Raw genomic sequence first — 22,438 nt, 5'->3', positions numbered from 1 at the left:
AGAATGGAGAAGTGGGTTATTTGCATTAACATTTGAAAAATGTGTATTGCCAGATACCGAAAGAAAAAAAATAAATAAATAGCAATGTCCTCCCACAATTGTACTCTGCAACATCCAGAGAGTGGACAAGCAAAACAGATATCAAGATAAATCACGCAACACTTTAAAGAAAAAAACCCTAAATTTTGTTCCTTGATGTTTTCACACTGCATCAAGGATGTAACAGTAGCTACAACAAGGCTTCCAGCAACCCAACAACATCAGCCATGGGGGTAAAGCCTAATTTTGCATCAGGTGGGCCAGGTTAGTTCATGGCATCCACCATCAATGGCACAGCAAAGGTTTCCCCACCTGTCCAAAACCCAACAAAACCCAAAACGTCGCCAGGTCAGGCGAGCACTGCAGCCTGGTTTGGGGTTGATTTGGGGCAGTGGAAGATTTTGCTTATTCGCTCTTTGCCCTGCAAAGGAAGAGCAGAGGAATCCGCAATGGTCTGTCATCTTAGTGCCCTATGAAAATTAAAATCCCCAGTGCATCTGAAACAAGAGTTGGCTTATGTCTCTGCATAGTAACAAAGTGTGAATCTTATCCTGTACAAAAGATGATCACAAAGGCAAAATTCAGTTCAAGTTCTTTGTTTTCACAGGAATACTGAGAATAAAAGGTGCAAACAACCCAGAAAGAAATGGAGCTGACCTGTCCCTCGCTCTTCCTTCAAACACAAGCTTCATTCACAGCTCTCAGCACTACAGACCTTTATCAGAAGCAGGTTTGCCTTATCCAGGGCACCACCTAGATATTATGTCTAATTCCAGAAGCAGAGAAAATACAGGCTCTTGGAAACAATGTTCCACCTCCACATCCAGGGGCTGAGCCTGAGCCCCGGGGAGCCCCCCGGCCGGTTTCCATCAGCTCAGGGCACACGGTGCAATCCCACAACAGCCAAAAACGAGACTGTATGTGCATGCACATACACCCACAGACACACAGGGAAAACTGCTATCAATTATGCTAGTTAATTATACATTATAATAGAATTAGAGTAAACCCTCCTCATTATGTGCTGGCCCAGCCCCTGCTCCACAGCCAGCTGACCACAGGCTGCACCCCTGCCAGCATTAACCTTTATCTGCGCCTCGCAGCCCCGCCGTGCGCTCCCAGCATCGGGCTGGTTCTGACCTTGTTCCTGGCTGACCTTTCTCTGAAATCTAACATTTGTAGCAGTCCTGGAGACTGACTCATCCCCCACGGCCTTGCAACCACGATACATTTTTGTACAGGATCTAAAACACAGGACACCTTGTTTTTTGCCATGTTCCCGGATCCTTGCCTGCCATTGGAGGTCCTCTGCCCTTCACCTTTCTCAAAGGGGCTGTGACATTACCAAGACAGTTTACAACTGCTGCTGTATGTTCAGTTATTAAAAGGAAATCATGAGGGATGTCTCATTATTACTGTTTTGCACAGAGGCTGTCAAAAAGGGATAATCACAGATGTGCCTGCGAGCAGAGCTCCGAGTGCCCTGGCTGTGCCTCTCACAGCTGCAGCAGCCCCAAACCAGGACACTGAGCCCCCCAGACCAGCCTGGAACCCCAAACTGTGACTGCAGCAGATTAAAGGGACCTTTCACTGCTGTGATTCACTGCTGGAGGAAGCAGTTTCCTGCTGGATTTTCAGAGTGATGGTGTTTAACGTAGGTGCCTGTGTGGGGTCGTCGGCTCCCACAGGCGACACATCCTTAAGCATCTCTGACTCCACAGACTTGCACTGCGGAGACAAAATCATCTTCATGCACAGGAGGAAGCTGTGACCTGCATAATATTTGCTCTGCGAAGTAAACCTTCTCTATTTTTATTTATATTTAAAGAAAAGTAGACAAACAAACCCAGAATAAAGTTCTCCTGTCAGGAGGAGGAAGAGTCTTTCCAAAAAGGGCAAAGTCCCAACTGCCACATAACTGACTGGACACAGCAGTGCAGTGAACACAGTAATTTAGACTCCCAGGAGCACGGAGAGTGTGGTTTAACAGAGTTTCCCCCTCTTCCCCTACAGGAATAACACAAAGCTGCAAACAGCCTCCTGGTTCCAGTCTCTGACCTTCCCCATCGACTTTCATGGGGGCTTAGGTGTCAGAGATGATAACTGAAAATCACATTTGCGAGGGAAGGTCCAGGTAGGATTACGTTAAGGGGGGGAAAAAAGAAAAGAAGGGAAAAAATTATGAATTAAAAAAAAAAGATTGACTAAAAGTTTAGCTCAAAAATGGTTGAAGCTTCCAAATTGGCAAAGGGAGGTATTAAGTAAAAAAACAATAATTCCCTAAGAAAGTTCATAAAACCGATTAAATAACTCACAAATAAAAGGCACAGAAAAATTTGCCTCATGAGAACTTTCCCCATTGTACAAGCACAGTGTACACGAGATAAAACCAACGTGGCTGCTGAGAAGTGGCAATGGTAATAGGTGAGGGTGAGACACACCAAATGCTTCAGAAAGAGATGAATTTGTTATTGAGCAGATCTGGTGATGGTCACAGACATACCCCAGGCAGAGGTCACTGGCTGCTTCCCTGGTTTCACTCTGCCCACAGAGACACAAAACCCACTACTGACGGAGAAAGAGAATTTTTTCTCTTTTCCCCCCCTCCCCCGACCCTTACTTCTCCCAAGATACAGAGCTTAAACAACTCAACATTTAAGGATCATCAACAAAAGTCACAAATAGCTGTATTTTAAAAAATTGCTTTAACATTTTAAACCCTCAAATGTCATCCAAAATAACCGCATTCAGCTTGAAAAGATGGTATTTTTCACTTCGCAGATGTCCAGTGGAAGACCTGTGCAGGGTTTATATCTTGCTTTCAAATGGCATCATTTCAACCTTGCAATGGAAACTCTTCTTTCTTCAGAGAGGGTCAGTGACTGGAGAGGAAGAGATACTATGAGTCCATGGGAACTAAAGACTATTCCCCTCCATCCTTAGGGAACTGGGGAGCCCCGGGAAGAGCCTCGGGGTGACGGACGGACACAAAAGCCACCAACCACTTACAGTGGGAGCAGAAGGCAGGAACCCAGCCCCATGCTGAAGAGCAGTGAACCTGCTGGCCACATCCCATGGAGCCTCTGCCCTGCTCCTGCTGCTGCACTGCCCTCCAGAACTGAGATAATCTGGCCTTTAAATAGGGTTCACAGCACCTGACCCCAAACCCGCAGAGCAAGGGAGGGCAGGGCGAGCAGGACAGCATGTCAGGTGTTGAGGTGAGGTGGTCTTTAATAACTCCTAGGTTTTGAAAAGGCTTTTCATGCATTAGATCCACCCTTTTTCTAATACTATCCGGAAAAAACTGCACTTATGAGGGAAAGGAGCATAAAAAAGGTAATAAACATTTAATGATCCAATAATTGGTTATATCGGAGTAATCACTGTTCAGTAATTAACTCCCATTCCTGCTTGCTCATTTGATATTTTCTGTACCCTTTGATAGGTTCCTGTGACTATCAGCATTCCTTAGAAACTCTTACACTGAAACCTTTTGATGAAGCTTGAAAGCAATGACACCATTAATCACTGCACATGTCCCAGTGGCTTTCAGACTGTCTGAGACGAGGCCTTTCCACCCTGAACATCCCTCCTCAGCCGCCTTTAGCATGGCCACTTGGCCCTAGGATTTGAGATTTTTCTCCCTTGCTTCTTCATGTTCCCGGAAAAATGAATTAGCTACACATTTTCTGTGCCAAAGGGTTAGTGGGGAAGCACACCAACATAAAATTACATCTTGAAAGATAACAAAAAAATAATTACATTGCAGCGTCACGGAAGAATACAGGGAACAGCTGGCATGTTGTTGCAATGTAAAACTAGAATTAAACTCAGGTTGGTGTCACTTCCAACTAACTGCCCATGGTAAGCAAGAGTAGAGACACTGGGCTTCTGCCACAGCTTTCCACAGCCAGTCCTTTCTCACCAACAGCCACACAAAGCAGTGGGAGAGCAGAGAGTGCTGGCACAGCTTCATTTCAACCATGGCAATCCCACCCCAGCTTAGGAAAGAGGGTAAGGGCTCTCCCTCAGAGAGAGCCCAGATGATCAGCTTTATCCAAACAGGTATTTCTCCAACCCTGATCCTAAATCTAACCAACTCTGGTATTTTAATACAAACTCACATAATGAAAGGAGGCTTCATTTATGGTCTTTAAACATTAAAAAATACATTGCACAATTTACTTCTCTGGAGTAACAGCTCTGTGATTTAACAGCTCTAAATATGTATAAGAAAAATGATGGTATAGAAATGCTGACTCCTGTTTTTCCCAAGTAACAGATATCCTTGCCTGGAAAAAAAACCCAAAACAAAACACACACACACAAAAAAAAAGCTAAATTTCAGTTACTCTCTTTGAGGTGGATTTTTATCTCTATCACATCAATGCAGAGCCAAAGTAAAGCCCTGGCATTTCCTTATACTCCACGTTTATTGTGCCAGACATTTGTTCAATCAAAAGTTCTTTCTCAAGACAAATATCTGCTGAGGTTTTTTTTTCCTCCTGTGTGAATCTTTTACCCTATATTTATTTTCAGATGGCACCATCTTATACCAAATCAGATCTGCTGCTTGCAGTGGAGCTGCCTTTGGCTGCCACGATCTGAGTATGAGGTGCTGTTCTTCCAGAACATACACACACCTCCATCAGCACAGACCACAGAGCAGTAATGTCTGCCTCAAAGATTTTAAAAGCCAGGGTCACAGAGGAACACAGAAAAAAAAGATGATCTTCAGAAGTCAAATATTCTGCCCAAATTGTCAATATTATGCAAGATGCTGGTATTGCAAAATTGTATTTTTAACTGCTGCTATGTAAGTTAATGGAAGTCAGTTAGTACAAGGAATACTGATACAGAACATGAAATACCAAGTTAAACAAAAGCACACACATGAAGCAGTCAATTCTGCCCTGCATGGGCCAGGGGGATTTCCTAAAGCACAGGGAGCTGGAGCTAAGGTGTTCCCAGAGCTGAACTGGAGGGAATGTGAGCTGTTTGTATGTTACTCATGCACTTGAAGGCATTACTAGTGATAGGAAGGGAGGGTGACAGGGAAACAGATTGAAAGGGGCAGGAAAATTAGAGAGAGCTCCTTGCCATTAATGGAAAAATAACTGTAGTGTTGTAACAGATTCCTCCTCTTTTGTATGCATAGGAATATTTATTTAATCAATGTTCTGTAACAAAACAGGCCTCTGGTGAGCTATTGTGGAGAGCAAACTCCATTCAGGGAGTGGTGATTTGAATCCTGCCACCTGTTTAGCTGGTACTGGAGAAAGCAACAATATGTAGCTGGATGGGAAGGTGTGTGCCCCAGGGAGAGGAGGAAGCTCCCTCTCAGAAGCTTCCCAAAGTAATTACCCAAAGTAATGCCACTTGCCAGGGAAATCTTGATGACTTGTCATTACCAGGACTTCCTGCAAGCAAAGCTGCAAAGCTCACCATTTCTCTTAGGCAGAGGTAAAATCCAGTCCCATTCAGCAGAGACTTCAGCTTGTCAGGATTTCCACTGACACTGTGTGTTATCCCAGACCGGGACCTGTGCTCGAATCCAAACTCACCCAACATCCCCCCTGCAGACACAGACCAGGCAGGGCACAGCAAACATCAAACATGAAAGCCTTCAACAAACCCAGGCTCCTGCCAATTAGTTATTTCAGTCCCACTGTTACTGGTGGTCCCCCAGCCCAGCTGCCTGCTGGGGCTTTTCCAGCATGGCCAGGGATGCTCTGAGCTGAACCAGGAGGCAGAGTTTGGAAGGCTCGCTGGCCCTGCAGCTCCAGGAGCTGTCTCACCACCAAGCTTGACCTCCTGAAGGCCCCAAACTAAACCAACCCCAAGCCACTCTACCGAGCTTCCCCTCAAAATAAACTATTGTTTAAAAACAAGTTGCTGTTAGGAAGCTTCACATTAAAGATATTTTCTGTATATACTTTATAACATCCCACCCCTGACTGCACTTCAGCAGATTTTAAGCGCCCTGTGCTACTGCTTTTAACAACATAGTCAAGCACTTTCTTTAAGAGGGACCGATTTAAACATCTGCATAAATGAGTCCTCAAATAAAGGCCTGACAAGGGCCCACTGAAAAACCTGGGAATATCAGTGGGAGCTTCTCACTGGACTTTGTTTATTTCTCATTTCTGCACTGTTTGCTGCAAACACACACCATTTACATGAATTTGGTGTTCACCTTACACAAACCTTATCATAAAGCAGCTTTGCTCTTAAATTTGTTAAATGAGGATTAAAAATCCCCAGTATTTATTTATTTTTATAGGCCAGCTAGCACCAGAGATATACCAGTTTTATGACATATTACACCTGCAGACCCTGGCATTAATGACAGACCTAATTTGTTTATCACAGTCACAGCTGCCAGAGTTAGTAATACATCCTTTAACATTTCTTGTAGGCAGAATGAGAGTTTCTTCCCTTTTCTGCAATGGATTTAAGGAAAGATATTACCATAAATAGCCTTGACAACCACCACAGCTGGGACAGATAATGTTGCAAGTGACTTAAAACTGAAGCAAGCCATAACTAAGCAACACCAATTTTTACACACTTAAAAATCCTAACAGAATAAAGAAAGATAATGCATTTATCAGAATTTCACTGTGCTACCCTTCACATCAGATTTCCTTAACAAAGTTGACTGTTGTCAACAATTTTAAGGCTTTATATAAAATATAAATAAAATTATAGCTTTGTTTTTAAAAGTGGTTGAAAACAACAAAAGTGCTTTCAGTTATTTAAATAAGTGTTCTAGCCAGGTCCCTGCTACACACGTATAGGCATTGGTCCTTTGCAGTCCTACAGGAAAATTATGTCGATATTTTATGTTAACCACTTACTATTGGAGCATCCTGCAGATGCTAATTAAGTAGCCAGGCAGTCTCTGAAGAGGGACAGTATTAATAAACCCATTTTGTGGACAGAAAAACTCAGCTACAGCAAAACTAACACTCCAGCTCAAGGTGATCCTTAAGCACATATTTTGGCTTCACACTAAATACTACCTCACACATCACCATTGTCTCCATACACACCCTCTTCTCAGTCAAGAGACCCAAACCTACACGCCTGGATGCAGCACCTCCCCTGAGCACACACACGAATCCAACTCCCAATCCATCCCCACTCAGCACAATCCCAAAGCAGGTGCTCACACGGCCGTGCTGAACCGGGAAGGGAGTGACTGCTTCAAGGTTATGGAAGATGACTGTGCTTACACAGAAACCAGCCCATGTCTCCCAAGGACCAGCTCAGCATCTTAATTAAAAGAGTGTGTTTGAAGGTCAAGAGATATCAGGAGTTGTTTTGGAAGGGACCTGAGCAAACCCAAACGCAACAGCAAGTGCCCGTGATGAGGGTGAAGGTGGCCATGGGCCAAGCCCCAATCTGCCTCAATGTCCCAGCTGGGCAGAGCAGAAAAACTAAGACAAAAACAATAACAAAACTACAGAAGAAGGATCTTCATGTGTATTATCCCTCCCACTCTCTAGTTTTACCCTTTGAATGGTGTAAAGAACATGAGCATCACTCCAGGTTGGAGAGAGGCTGTGTGCCACATCTATGCCATGTGCATCCCACTATGATAACTGCAGACTGCCAATGCACCCCAGAAAATCCACACCTGAAACTGTGAGGGTAGAAAAAAAGGTACAAGCTGAACAGATTGCCCTATACTCTGAAATGTGTGGAGCTGGGCAGCTCCTTTGTATGTGAACACAAAACAAGTACCCAAAATGTTCAGAGTAGAGCCCAGCATGGAGGACTTAAAAAAACCCCTTAAAGATTCAAAGCCATTTTTGTGGGGTTTACATTCTGCATATTTTTTCATGTTGTAACTGGCACTTCCCACTGAGATTTCTTAGAAGTCTTGTCAGTGTGGATGGCGAGCCCAGACCAAGCCCTGCAGGCCATGCAGGGTAAGGTGGGACCACGGCCCTGGGACTGAGGTGCAGCTTCTTACCATGTATGGCAGCACAAGAGATACTTCCTTCCCCGTGTATTGGAAGGGATATTATGTCAGATACCTTCAATAAACAAACAAACCCTTCCCTAAACTCTAACATAAACCGACACAGTCAAGTGCAGCCTACCCACATGAAAATGTGGTGACCCACACTCTAACACTGTAATCTAATCCTTGAACTAAAGACAGTTTAATGCCTTTACAAATCCATATGTTTTCTAATACCACCATTGCTGTCAGCAGACTACAGGAGTGCCTCTTTGAAGATGGAAGGAAAATGACAAAGCACATCATTGTGAAGGCAATTATATGCTGCAGTAACCATTTTACAATGGCCCATATGGGCTGTATTTCAACAACGCAATTTCCAAATCTGCCTTAGCAAACATATATCTCCATCCCAATCCCAGGTAGATTTTGCAAAACAAAATAAGACTGCAGCCAGAACAAATCCAAAATATGGATAACAGATGTAAAAATATACCAACAAGGATACCAGAGCAATTTTTTTGTCGGAGTACCAAACAAAGAGAGCAACCACAGCAGACCTCACGAGGCCATTCACAGCAAAGCTGCCCATTCAAGGGACTTAGAGACCTGGGTTTATCAGAAATCTGATTATACACTCGTGTGCTCTCCTATGCAGCTGCCCAATTCACTGCTGCAGTTGCTGGCCCATCCACCTCCCCGGGGACCAAAGGGCAGGGGAACTGCAATCCTAATTTAGAAGAGATTGCAGTTAAAATCAGATATGAACCAAGGCTGTGCAGGCTTACTCCAAATCCTCTCTGACGTCCAAGACCAGGGCCTAAATGAAGGAAACTAAAAAAAAAAACCTAAACCCAAAAAACAAAACCAGAAACTCACGTTCTTACACTTGTGAGAGCTGCAGTTTTTCAGATGCCTGTTCTGTGTACCTCGCTGTGGTAGCTGGGGCCATGCCACACCCAGCAGCCCAGTCCCTTGGGAGGCACAGAGCAGTGAAACTGCAGCTCCAGCCCAAAATCTTTCCCTCCTGTTGAGGGAGAAAAAGGAGCCAGGGCTGCGGAACATCCTTCACGTGGCAAATTATGCAAAAGCTGTACTCTAGCAAAAAGTGGGTTTACTTGTGCTGCTTTTCAGTAATCCCCTGCAGTGGTCCATTGCTTCTGGGGGCTCTGGGATGGATTCCTGTTCTGCAATATCTCTGTGCCAGTGGCACAGTTTTCTAGGGGCTCTGGGGTAAGCCACAGAGGAAAAACAACCATACAGACAGGAGGTGCTCAGAACCCTGAAGGGCTGCACCCCGGACCTACAGGTGGGATCCAGGCTGCAGGACAGCTGTTAGACAGACCTACACACATTAGTACCAGAAATAAAGACAGCAACAGACATGAACGTCTTTCTCCCAGAAGTGACACAGTAATAAAAAATGCCTTAAGCTGCCTGTAACAAAGAGAAATGGTAAAGGTGAAAATTTACAAGTTCATTGCCAATTCATTAACAACAAACCAGCTGCATCGTATATCTTACATTTCAGTGCCAAGGGCAGCAAGTAGAGGATATCCTGCCAGTCACACATGCACAGCACAGAGCAAAAAACACCAGCAAGAGGGAAACCTGGAACTGGGTATTCAGTAGCATGATCCAGTTCTTATCATTGTCAGCTCCTCAAAATGATCCTGTGAAGCTGAGCAAAAGCATTTCAAAAACTTTAATCCATGTGAAATATTACTTCCTGGACCCGGAAATTCAATCCCCAGCAATGAAAACAAAAGCACACTCATAAATGCACCTTTCAACTCGGCCACTATAGCCATATTTAGGCTCATGTTCTCTCAAAAAAAATCCTTTACTCATTAATATAGAGTAAACTTGAAATGATTGCTGTAATTGCAGTTAAAAAATTAATCATGTTTTGAGATAAATGCAGATAAAAGCATGTTTTACTAATTATCTTTTGAAGCTTCCGCTCATGAAAGATTAAAGGTGGAAGAAAAGTTGTTGAAATATTGAAGACAAAAATCCTACCATTTGAAATCACTTTGAAGCCACGTACCTCATATGATTGATCCTTAATGTCCAGATGTACTAAAAAAGGAGTCTCTTTAATTTAGAAAACGTCTAACACAACACGCCTGTTGGAGCTTTTATGCAGTCAGCTCTCTGGAAATCGGTGTGTTGAGCAGCCCCCGCTCTACAGAACTCCAGCCCACAGCTGGATTTTCTTCTGGTTCATCCCCAACTGGGGCAAAGAACTTCAAGCCTGAATTGAAAACTGAGTTCAAGAACTTTGGGCTTCACTGAGCTCTCCAGACCTGCTGCAGTGTCAATGTGCTTATAACTAGTTTTACTAACCCGAGCAACCATCTGAGGAAATGCCACCAAATCCACAAAAGGTGGGACTTTTCACACTGGGGGGGAGGACCTGGAGGTACCAACTTCAGGGTTTTACCAGAAAACCCCCATCACCTGCCATGGGGTTATCCACAAGCCACATTAACATCTGTTTCCATCCCCAGGGCATTTAAGGGAATGCAGGTTATCTGGGGTGCAAGTTACCAAAAAACAAGGCTGATACTTTGATTCACAGCCCTGGCAATAACAAGGCAAATAATTGCCTTCCTGCTCAGTTCCACCAGTCTATTTTACATCAGCCCTTTGCAGACTGAGCGTTAATTTCGAGAGCAAATCTACTGACCCCAGGCTGAAGTGGATGTCCACAACTGCACTGGAAACATTTTAGGCTTCTGCAAATTCAAATAAGTTGAAAAATACTGTTACAGAAAACTGCTAAGATACGTTATAGCCATTTAACAGACCTAGTAACAATTTACACCAAATTGGTGCAACTGTATAAATTTCAGAAGTTTCCTTAGTGGCCACCCCAGTCACCTGCAGCACCACAGAACCAAACCCAAGTGTTATAGGGCAGTTTTCAAAAGCATTGAAAACTGCACTCCAATGCTACAGAGACCAATGTCAAGGACTCTTTAGTCCTCTGGAGTTTCAAGAGTTGGGGCAGATCTGAAATGGTGCAGCTGACACCCCTTTCCCAAGGGAAGGGTCCCACTGTAAAGAACAGCAGCCCCTGCTCTGGATTTCCCCTTCTCCTTCCTCCTCACCCCGTATCCTTTAGCCCCTCTTCCCATCACGAAGCAGAGGTGATACCAAACCATTAAATCCTACCCTTGTTACAAACCTGAGCAGGGCTAAGTAAACGATTAAAAAGTTGGATTTTTCATAACCACATATCCAAGGAAATTTGCCAATGTCCTTTTATTTGCATATCTGGCAGACTGCCCCAGACAACTAATACATAAGTGACAGCGTACAGGTGTATTATTTTAGAGTTTGCCTTTAATCTAGAGGTGTCAATTTGCTTCTGTTTTAATTACATCCATCTTGATATGTTATTACAACCTCATGAAACTTCTTCATTATGTGAATGGCTATAAATACACACACATGACAAACAGTTGTTATAAATTTTCTGGTTCAGCAGTGGAGGCACAATATCTTAGCCCACACATCATGTACATTTAAAATTGCAGTGTTCCCTCTCCTCTCTACCCACTCCCATTTCCCTTCCTCCTCTTCTCTTTCATCCAATACCAAAATACTTTTCCCCCTATACTTAATGAATCCTCTAAAATTCCTTCACTAGTAGCAGCACCCCAACACAAATACTATCAGCTTACAGAGACATTTCAGCCCATGTGTCCTTCTGGGCTGTGCCTCTGTAAGAATGTCTGTTTGTCATTAGGCAAATATAAGAAGATTGCACTGAGGTCTTATAAACACGCAAAGATCCACTTTTGTAGCTACATAATTCACTGAGTTTTTCAATACACATTCTGAGGTTGAAAACTTGGCAAATCCATCCACCAGATGTATCTTTCTGATCCTAGAACTCATTAAAAATGACTTTTTTTCCCTTTTTTTTTTTTAAAGTCCAGCAGACTCAGCTGTTGAGCCACATTAATTGCATTTTTATTATTTTTTCCGTAGAGTCACTGCCTACAAGCACAATAGATAGACAGTGAAAATTACTAGAAGTTTTAATCATTCAGTAATATCCAAATCCCATAAAATAAAGAGAGGCATTTTGGTCCCCTCAAAACAGACGGTTTTGATTTTCAGTATTTATTTTGAATTTTCTTTAAAGGAGGAAGAGAGAGGAGAAAAGACACAAATTCACACCAAAAGATTCCACTCAAAGGTCAAAGTGCCCTTGACATGCATTAAAACCCACAATACTAACAGAGTTACAACATAAATCGTCCCCAACAGCAGCACTTCTTCCCTTGCCTTCTTCTTGGAGGTCAAAACCACTTTCACTGCCTCAGCCCTCCATCAGTGCCCGCTCTGATGGGTGTCACACCATGCCCAGCCACTGGACACATCTGGCTAGCTCTGGAGCAATCTGCAGAGCAGCTCTTGCAACAGCAGCAGCTCTCAGCTCCTTGCCCTGGGTATTCTGGAAGTTGGGCACCAGATGCCAGTTTCTGAAGGACCCTTGAAAGACATCCATGGTACTCTCTGAAGACATACAGCTCTAAGCACCTGGATTTGCAGAGGCCAAGATGAAGGTGACAGAAGTTGTCAGGAGCCAGGTGAAGAACAGAGCCTGCAGCCCCTCAGTTGGACAACCCCATTTAGGGCAACAAGTCAGGTCCTTTGGCCACCTCTCTACTATTCCCACTGTCCGTGTAAGCAACGAGCCAGGTCCTTTGGCCACCTCTCCTCCATTCCCACCACTCACGTAAGCAAATGTCTCAACCAAAAAAGAATTAGGCAGTAGGCAGATCCTCTGACTGAAAGGTCTCAGGCCACTGAGGACTTCCAGAGCGAAAATAAATAAAAATCAGTGCCTTGAGCAATCATCACCATGTTTGTAGCTCATCTAAGTCTCAGCAGTAGCAGGTGGTGTGCAAACAACAAAACACGGGCTGTCAAAACTTACCAAGAGGGAGACATTACACCACACGTGTTTGATACCCAGGGCCACCCCTCTCCCACACCCAAGAGCCACCCAGGTGTGGTCCAGGAGAATCTGGTGGCAAGAATTTCTGTCTTATTGGTTCCACTTCACAGGCAAAGAGATTAAAATGCCTTTACTACACCAGGAGGGTGAGTTAAGAGCAGGTGTAGGACAATCCAGAGCAACCTGCAGGAGGGTCCCCAAGGATAGGTCACCAGGGACACAGTAACCCCTACCTGCATGTAGGGAAAAAGGTGATAGTGGCTCTGGATTTCGCCGACAGGTAAGGGGGTATCTGCACCAGGCACTGTCAGCGTTACACGCTCTCCTCTAAAACACTGTTCCTCTCACAGTCAGCCTATGACAGGGAAAGGCTTCTCACAAACTGTCATCAATTTGGTCTGGATCTGACTGCTATTTATTTCACAGGAGAATAAAATATGTTTTAAAGTCTGATACAACTGTTAGAACTACTCCACAACACACAAGTACCTCTTCAAATGGTTTCACTCAAATGATGCTCAACACAGGGCTTGTCTCAAAGGCTGAAGATGTTTGCTTCTTTTCATGAGCTCATCCAACAAAGGACAAGCCTAGGTTTGTGTGTGTATGGGGAAGATGGGTTGACAGTGGTTTTATTCCCAAACCATTAAGTCCCATTTGCTACCAAATAAAAGTACAAAAAGAGCCAATTCATAAGAGCACTGATTCTAGAGGAGAAGCAACTTCCACTTTAGGAAGCTGGCAAACACATGTGAGACAGATGAAAGGGTGACCATTTCTGGAGAGAAAAGAACTGAACTCCTGCGTGGCTGTGGAATAACTATTCCTATCTGGTGTTGGGATATTAATCATATCAGTGGTCTGTGCATCAGCCAGCATAACACAATTGAAAGTTCAGACAGCCAGGAACTTGGGAACACCAGATATCAACACAGTCTGCATACCTCCCATGTCTTTGTGTCAGGAGATTTTAAAATCAGCAGGACCAAGATGCACACCAAATAAACCCACATGGAGCACGTGTCATGCAACACCATCAAATTAAACCTCGAGGCAAAACCTCACAAGCAGAAAAGGATGTGCAGGGCCAAGGGACAACCTGCTTCTTTCGGTGACTTTTTCTACCATTCCTACACAGAGGATGACAGAACCAAAACTCCTTCCTATACTATTTACCAGACTAAAGGTTTACCCTTTTGGTTAAAACCTTCTCTCTCCACCACGCGAGCGTGTGAACTTCAGCAGCAGTGTTGCCAAGACACAAGGAGAAAAATCTCAAGACATTAAGGTAACACACTATTTAAAGCCAAATAGCACAGCAGAGCTGAGCTGAGGATCTGACAAATCGCCACTGCCTATTCTGCTGTTGCAGCAAAACAAATCCCTACCTGCATTAGGCATTTCTCATTACTTACAAAGTGGATTTTCATATCCATTTTATAACAAAGGAGTTTAGAGGACTAGGATGTTCTGAAGTGGTCTTCACCATGGCTTGGCATTGAGTCAAAATGACAACTGACTACACAAAAAAACGCGCACAGCTTGTAATTTGTGGCACATATCGAGACAAACCCCAATGAGAACACCAAATCATAAGGATGATGTACAAGAACACAGAAAAACTTGGAAGCAATTTTCCCTCACTGAACCAAGGCAACACTGCAGTTCAAGTGAAGGAAAACTGAGAGTTAAGCATTTCCACATTTCAGCCCGCAACTTCCTAACTCCATTACCTTCTTAATAATTGCATTTGAGACTTCACTAAACTTGAGCTTGGGCTATTTTTAAAACCTATCTGACTCAACTTATTGTTGCTCAGAACAAAGATTAAACTTCTAATTTAGCTGTAGATAATTACAAGGCTGCAGGGCAGACCCCTGGTTTAATGTGGTAGGGTCTCCCATTCAAGATGATAGAAACAGTCTTCAAAAACAAAAATGAAAAAAATAGTAGCAGGGACAGAGGAAAGAGGGGATCATCCTCACTGAGTGAAGAATCTTTCTGCTTCCTCCCACCTGAAGTTACCAGGATTAATGACTTCTTAAGTAGGGACAGATTTGGTTGAGTGTTCCTCCTCGGTACTGACAGCGGGGTTCTCACCAAGGAGCATGGATCACAGCAATGGATCTCTCCTCAAACTTCCACCTTTGGTGACAACATTCCCCTCTAGTTCTCAGTGTTCCCATCCAGTCCCTGCTATTTCTCTATTGATCTCAGTGTTGTAACTCGATCTTTCAATTACTCAGACTCTTGATGTCTGATGACTTTTTTTTTTTTTGCCTTTCCCTAATGATCATTTTCCTTCCAAGTTCCTGATCCTTTACCCTTATTTTATAAATCATAGAGTCATATAATTGTTTAGGTTGGAAAAGACCTCTAAGATCAGGGAGTCCAAACGTTAACTCAGCACTGCCAAGGCCACCATTAGCTGTGTTCCCAAGTGCCACATCTTTTCAATCCCTCCAGGGATGGGGACTCCACCACTGCCCTGGACTTCACACTCCCTCATCCCAGCAGAGGCCCCAGATATTTAATGAGAAAGGGCTTACTTGCTCCCCCAAATAGGAGGAAAAAGAGATGCCAAGGGGGATGATGGATAAGAGTGTATTCTGTCCTGTTGATATGCAGTGTATTTCTCATTAATGTTAATCTTAAAGAGCAGGGCCAGTGGAGACTAATTGAATCACATTTATCTTGGCCTTATAGTTTAAACTCTTCCTTCTCCAACTCAAGGCCATTGAGCCTCCTACTACCCCCTATGGGAATGGCAAAAATCCTCACCTTCACTACATGGTTACCTTCAGGGGCTTAAAAGAATATTTATGCAACAGTCACAGCCCTCGGTCATTATCTGCACAAAGAGACAACTTCAGCTCTCCAACAGCTACTGAAGTCAATGGGATTTAGGTGTGCTTTGCCTCCCAGAAAGGTACCAGGCTTTTAAAAGTATTTTTAAAGTATTTTTGAAGTATTCAGATGCCCAAATGATAGCAACATAGGTTTCAAATATCACCAGAGAGGTTCCCTTTGTGGAACATGCATCCTGCTGTTTTCAGTCCCACTTTTAGTTTGAGTTGCTGCTTTTTCAGGTCTGGTCACTGAGGGTTTTCATCAAGAGATTCAGTTGCTCTGTCAAGGTTATCTCGAAATTTGATCTCAGGTCAATTCACTGTTTCCTTAAAATACACAGTGGAAATAATAAATGCACCGCCTCATATGATATCCCAGTGTCACACAAAGCCAAATGCCTCTCCCCATCCCCAGATATCTTCATTTAGTTACTCCCTTCTTTTCTCTGCTGGTCTAAATCTGCAGACTTGCACGTGCAAACAGAGACTGGGACAAACACCTAAGCACCTAAGCAGTTAATAAACACAAGAAGGGCCACCAAGATTTGCTGACAGCACTAAACAAACACCTCATGTTATGATGCTGCTGTGCTAAGTCTTGAAGATCAAATTCCTTTTGAAATATGAAGGGATAGAGACAAGGCAGAACAAACTTGCTTGAAATTTCTAAGAATTTAAGTAAACAGGTTAATCAGGCCAGCAAGACGACTGGTGAGAAGAGACTGATTTAGGGAGGAAAACCACACAGCAAGACAGCCATTCTGGTGTCCAGCTCAAAGCCTCTGCTGTCACTAAGCCAAGCTATTTCTATTTTCAGTGGGCCGTGCCTAGAGATGAGTATCACACACAGTTATTAAAGCAAATTCCTGCATTCAGATGCGCTCTCCGAGCCACACTGCCAGTGCACACAGACACACAACTGACACCACAGCATCTTCAAACCTGCCTGCTACTTCTACATTTTGTTTGTGTAGCAGTAGTGTCTCTATTTTAAAGCCCAGATCAGCTGTTAAGCTTTACTCCATCTAGTCTCATCCTCTGTCCAACGTGTAAAACTGCTGTAGCCAACATCTGCCTAAATCACACAAACGCAGTGGAACAATTGCTTAAAAATTATTTACACTAGGTGGATGGAATCATCTGAAACAGAATTTAAAGCTCATTAAACAGCTCCTTGACAAATATTTGTCAGCATTTCTCATTTGTAATTAATTATATTGGGCTTTACCTGATGATAATTCAGCATGGTCTCAAAACAGACAAATGCCTATGTGCTGAACAGAAATTAGCTCAGCAAATGCACAGTGAGAAATTGTGACAGTTTTATGAAACAAGAATTCCCATTTAAATGCAAGTCCCCCTGCTTCCTACCCCACTTCTATCTGTGCTTTATAAATATCTGTGTCCCATTTCAGGCTTGTCAGATGAACTGCCTAATTTGAAGCTAAACAAACATCTGCAGAAAAAAACTCATTACCTTACTCAGTGTTCAGAAAACCTGAAACCAACTGCTTACTCCATAGGGATGGTCAGAGCTGACTCAGGAAACATAAAGTACTTCCCAGGCTTTAAGCTATCTTAACATTCAGGTCAGATTTCCTTTCTCATCACAGTAAACCATCTTCACCATGGCACGTCAACAGCCACATCACGTCAGCCTCCTGCCCAGAGTCCTACGCACCAGGGGGTAGGAGGGAGACAAACATCTCAGAGAAATCTCACCTCACCACAGAGCTCTGCAGAAACCTCCTTGCCAGGACTGCCAGAGCACATCACAGAGAAAGTCACTCCAATGGATTGATTTATCACATTCTGAGAAATGACCTTTCCCTGTCAAACTGGTGTCTAAAATGCCCACCTGGGTTTGGAGAACCTCACGCTATTATTGTTGGTAACAAACACACCAGCAGTGCAGCACAGGCTACTCCAAGCCTGGTAAAGCAGTCAGCTTGATAAGCCACCAGTCACACTAACACGTGGACAGAGCATCTGTGCCTTCCTCCCTTCACAGCCTGGGAGATTTGGGGAGGTCAGTAACTGCTCTGGAGTAAACCACAGAGCTTGCTGCTGTTAGTCCCAGAAGGCCACTCATGGGAGAATCTGGTAAAGCAGATCAAATTGCAGGACCACATCTCAGCTGCTTACCTACAGATTTAGGGCTGCTTTCTGAAGGTCAAGGCTTCAAAATGCTCCCCCGTGTAGGGGCCAGGCCCACATTGCACACAGCTACACAGAAGTCTTGCAAGGCCAGGTAAGGATCACTCTGGCCACATCTGCAAGGACACTGGAATGGCTCAACTGTCACTCCAAGAAAAAAAAAATCCACAATGAGACACCGCTGTCTTCATTTAACTCCCTCTTCCCCTGCATTCCCCACACAAACATTAGAGACACCAAGGTATGGGGTACCATAAACACAGAGACAGAGGACTATAAGCAATGGCCTCTGTTTCCACACCACTTTACACTTGAGAAGCATGAGAAGGCTACTGACACCTGGACATAAAAGCAGTTCCCAGAGTGGGAGCTGGTTAAAGTTTTGCTTCAAGGGATGGGAACTTTTATCAACACAACCATAACAGACTGAATGACTCCTCCTGAGGCTACAGCAGCCATGGGATGTGTGTTCTTGTGCAGCACCCGTGTCCCCTTGCCATCTATGAGCTTCACACAACCTGGTATTTTACACAGGCTGGGCTTTTTCAGTCACCCCAACAAAAAGCATTTCGTAGAGGACAGGTGAAGCTGTATGGAAGTTCTTGCTCCTATTTGCAACTTGATACAGCATGCATAAAAAGATCCTGGAGTGACACCTCACACTCAGCCAACTCACACCCCTACAAGTGCCCTCAGAAGCAGAAACTCAGCCCTGTCCCTCCACAGTGGCTGTTCCCTCCTGCATGAGCCACCACCTACCTCTGTCCCCTCTTCCGAGCCATGGGTTTAGATCTTTCAGTGGTAAAGGCATTCTGCACTTTCCTTCTCACAGTTTTTCACATCAAGCAGACCAAACACTGTCTCTGCACATTTTCAGCTGTGCTAAGCCTAAGAAAAGGCTGAAGCTCAAGCACAAAGCCTGGGCTGGGACAGTCTTGTTAACATGCACAACAACTTGGGTGCAAGTGTCTTCTGGAACCTGAGGAAAGTCTCCACATCCTCACATGAGCTGGGGGTAGACCCAGAGCATGAGATGTACAAATATCAGGACAACTCTTCACAGCACCCAAGGCTTCTTGTCTCAACTCAAGCACATTAACACCTAAACATCTCACCAAGGCTGAGATATCTCACTCCACCAGCCACTCACAAACTCCTCGCCAACACAAGAATCACAATAAAAACTTGAGGCTGCTACACGCAATGCACACAGTAATTCCTGCCACACTGGGCTTGTGCCTTAGACACCTTCATCTCCCTCTGATCCTCAGAAACAAGTTTCTCAACATACATATGGAGCTGCAGGAAAAAGCACCTAACAACAATTTTGTGACATTATTTCTCAACACAGCATGAAATCGTTAGGTCAAAATGTGCCACCTATCACATGAACATTAAAAGTATGTCAAGTCTCAGTGTGCAAGCTATTGTTTTATCTGAATGTGATATTAGCTGACAGAACTGGGTAATGTTTCTGCACTCCTTCTTAGTGATATAGGATTACGAGAGGATGCAAGTAGTAGCCATTCTTGGCTTAGCAAAGAGAGGAGAGTGCAGCAATTATTTTCAAGTGGAAAATAAACAAATAAGAAGTGAAACAGAATAAAGACATTCTCTAAAATACCCTACCAAGTTCTGACCATAAAACTCACTCTTCATTTCCCCTCTAAAAAGGACTACAGCCAAAATCTCAAGTCCATATTTCCATAAAACCCTTAATGACATGAATTGAGGCTTTGTTTGAGGAAGAACGGAATTTTGTCCGAAACAGAAGCATGCAAAACGCACTCTTGCCAACAAACATGTATTCACACTTTTCATCTGTCTAGTTTGAGCAGGACACTTGTGGATGGGCTCACCAGGTGAGAAATGGTGGATAAATTGAGTCTGGACATTACCTCAGCATTTGCTTGTTATTGCTTACACCAGTCTAACACCAACCATGTGGAGGTTTGTTGGAGCGAACAAATCCTCTCTTCAATTACACCACAGCCTCTGTCAGAAGCTGTAGTCTGGATGGACACAGGTGTAACCAAAGACAAAATGAGGCTACAAAACAAGCCCCCAAAAAACAACAAACCAAAAACAAGCACCAAAAAAAAAAAAAAAAAAAGAAAAGAAAAGAAAAAAACACTAACCTGAAAATGCCACTAAGTATTCCTGGCTAAATATTTAAACAGCTTAAGAGCTACACAGATTTTTTTTTTTTGTTAAACAATCAGCTTCACCTCCACATTTATTTTGACAGTTCGTCATCGTTCCAGTTGTGATTCCAGTGCAACATAAACCCAAATAAATCCGCTTTTCGCCACAGCAAACTTCTCCGGATCAGAAGTTATAAACAACAAAGCCCTTCCAACACACGGGGTGGAGGTTCCCCTCGCACGGCAGCATCACCAGCACGGCCCCGGCCGGGCTGACAGCGGTCCCACGGTCGCGAGTGGGTGGGCAGAGGGGACACGGCGAGCCGGGCCCGGGCCGGGCGGGGGGAGGAGAAGCCCCACGGGCGACGTTTCCCTCGGCCCAGCCCGGCCTGGGCTCCCCCACCATCTGGGGGGGTGACTCGAGCCGCCCACCGCGGGGCCCACTCGTGACATGCCAGCAGGGAGCGCGACAGGACGGGCGGCCCCGACTCCGCACCACGAGCGAGAGGAAACCCGCGCACACACACACGCACACACACACACACACACACACACACACACACACAGCCCGGCCCCCGCCGCCCCGCGGACACGAGTGGGCGGCCCCGCCGGGCCACGGCGGCGCGAGAAAAGTTTGATCCGTGGGAGGAGAGGGAAGGGAAGCGCCGCCGGGGGACCCGCGCACAAAGTCCCCTCTCCCGGCGCGGGGGGATGCGGGGCCGGGGCGGGGGCACGGCCCCGGTCCCGCCGCCGCCCGCCGGGAGCGGCGCGCCGGGCTGCAGGTGTCGGCGGCGGGAGGGCGGCGGGAGGGGAGCGGGGCACCCCCGGGGCACGGGGAGGGGGCGGCGGGACCGCCCCGCGGGCACCCCCGGCGGCACGGCGGGATCGGGGGGTGCCCGGGTGGGCGCCGCGGGGGCTCCCCCGGCGCTGCCCCCCGCACACACAATGAGGCGCACACACAAAGCGGAGCCGCCGCTCCCTTACCTCCAGCGCCTCGAAAGTGACGAAGCTGGACATCGCGAAACCGTCGATAATGTCCTCTTCGGCCGAGGAGGACTCCCGCCGCTTCCTCCGGGGGGGCCGCGGCCGGGACGGCGGCGGGGGCCCATTGTCTTCCTTCTCGGAGCCCGAGGAGGAGAGCGCGGCGGCCCCGGGGGCCCCGCCGGCGGCCCCGCCGCGCCGCCCGCCCTGGGCTCGCCGCTCCCGGTCGCGCTGGGACCGCGATCGCCGCTTCTTCCGAAGCCCGTTGCATCGCGCCGGGCCATCCATGTCTCTCGCCGGCTCTCCCTCTCGCTCTCGTTCCCCCCCCGCCCCACCGCAGCCACAAATCCGGCTCCCCCGGCGGAATAACGGGGGAGGGAGGGAGGGGAGAGAGGGAAGGAGAAAAGGGAGGGGAGGAGAGGACAGCAAGGGGGTGGGGGGGGATGAAAGAATCCGAGTGCGGTTCCACCACCACCAGCAGCAAGCACCAAATGTAAGAGATTCCTATAAGCGAGCCAAGGAAAGTAATGGCTGATCTCAGGTCGCCTTTGTAAAAAAAAAAAAAAAAAAAAAAAAAAAAAAAAGAAAGGAAAAAAAAAGCCTCACCAAGCAGGCAATAAATCAGAATAGCGGAATGCTTTGATCAAGGGGCTGGGAGGGCGAGGATCTTCGAAAGAGAGGAAAAAAGGCAGAAAAGAAGGGGGGAAAAATAAAGAAAGGAGCCCCGCTGGAAGGAGGGAGCTGAGAGTATTTCCTTGCACAAAATTTATTTTCTTTCTTCCTTTCCTCCCCAACTAAAAGAAGTTCCATGGGGGGGGGGGGAATATATATGTAGATGTACGGAACTCCTTCTGTCTGCGTGTGTGTGTGTGTGCAGGGAAGGGTGCAGCCTTCCCCTCCCCACCAACACGCACTCCTCTCCCCCTCCTCCTTTATCTCCCTGGATCAAACACAATAATAATAATAACGATGCATCCAGATGCAATTTTCTCAGGCACCGACCAAGGATGGACTCGGGAGTGGAAATCGGATCCCAGCCCGGCCCCTCCAAAACCAAAACCAAACAATAAAAAGAAGGAAAAAAAAAAAAGAAAAAAAAAAAGGAGGAAAAAGGGGAGAGAAAAAAAGAGCCCCAAAACACGCCCACCCACCCCAGCTATTAATACGGATCAATCATGGCAAATTCATCGGATTAATTGTGGCGAGGAAGGAGCGGGGGGCTTGTGGGGGTGTGCTGGTGGTGGCGACAATAGATCCGAGCGGGGAGGAGGCGGCGGCCCCCTCCCCAAAAGCGGCGGCGGCACCAACAACAAACGCT

General features: G+C 45.6%; 1 protein-coding gene across 5 annotated transcripts in view; it reads right to left on the bottom strand.

Annotated features, from left to right (window-relative positions):
• Positions 1 to 21,697, bottom strand: part of AUTS2 (activator of transcription and developmental regulator AUTS2) — a 766,509-nt gene extending 744,812 nt beyond the window's left edge. For 2 of the 5 annotated variants that reach the window (XM_051809510.1, XM_051809514.1), the window contains exon 1: positions 21,124 to 21,696. In XM_051809510.1, the coding sequence (XP_051665470.1) occupies positions 21,124 to 21,408 (285 nt within the window). In that variant the 5' untranslated portion in view covers positions 21,409 to 21,696. Of the gene's footprint in view, positions 1 to 21,123 lie in introns of all 5 variants that reach the window. The other 3 variants (XM_051809512.1, XM_051809515.1, XM_051809513.1) reach the window with 3 other exon arrangements.
• Between the last annotated feature and the right edge of the window lie 741 nt (positions 21,698 to 22,438).

Source organism: Manacus candei, unplaced genomic scaffold (assembly GCF_025592945.1).
Source record: "Manacus candei isolate 608988 ecotype Guabito, Panama unplaced genomic scaffold, ASM2559294v1 h1tg000076l, whole genome shotgun sequence".
In the NCBI taxonomy this organism is placed as follows: domain Eukaryota; kingdom Metazoa; phylum Chordata; class Aves; order Passeriformes; family Pipridae; genus Manacus; species Manacus candei.
Note: the sequence above shows the minus strand (reverse complement) of the source record. Positions and strands in the feature narration are given on the sequence as shown.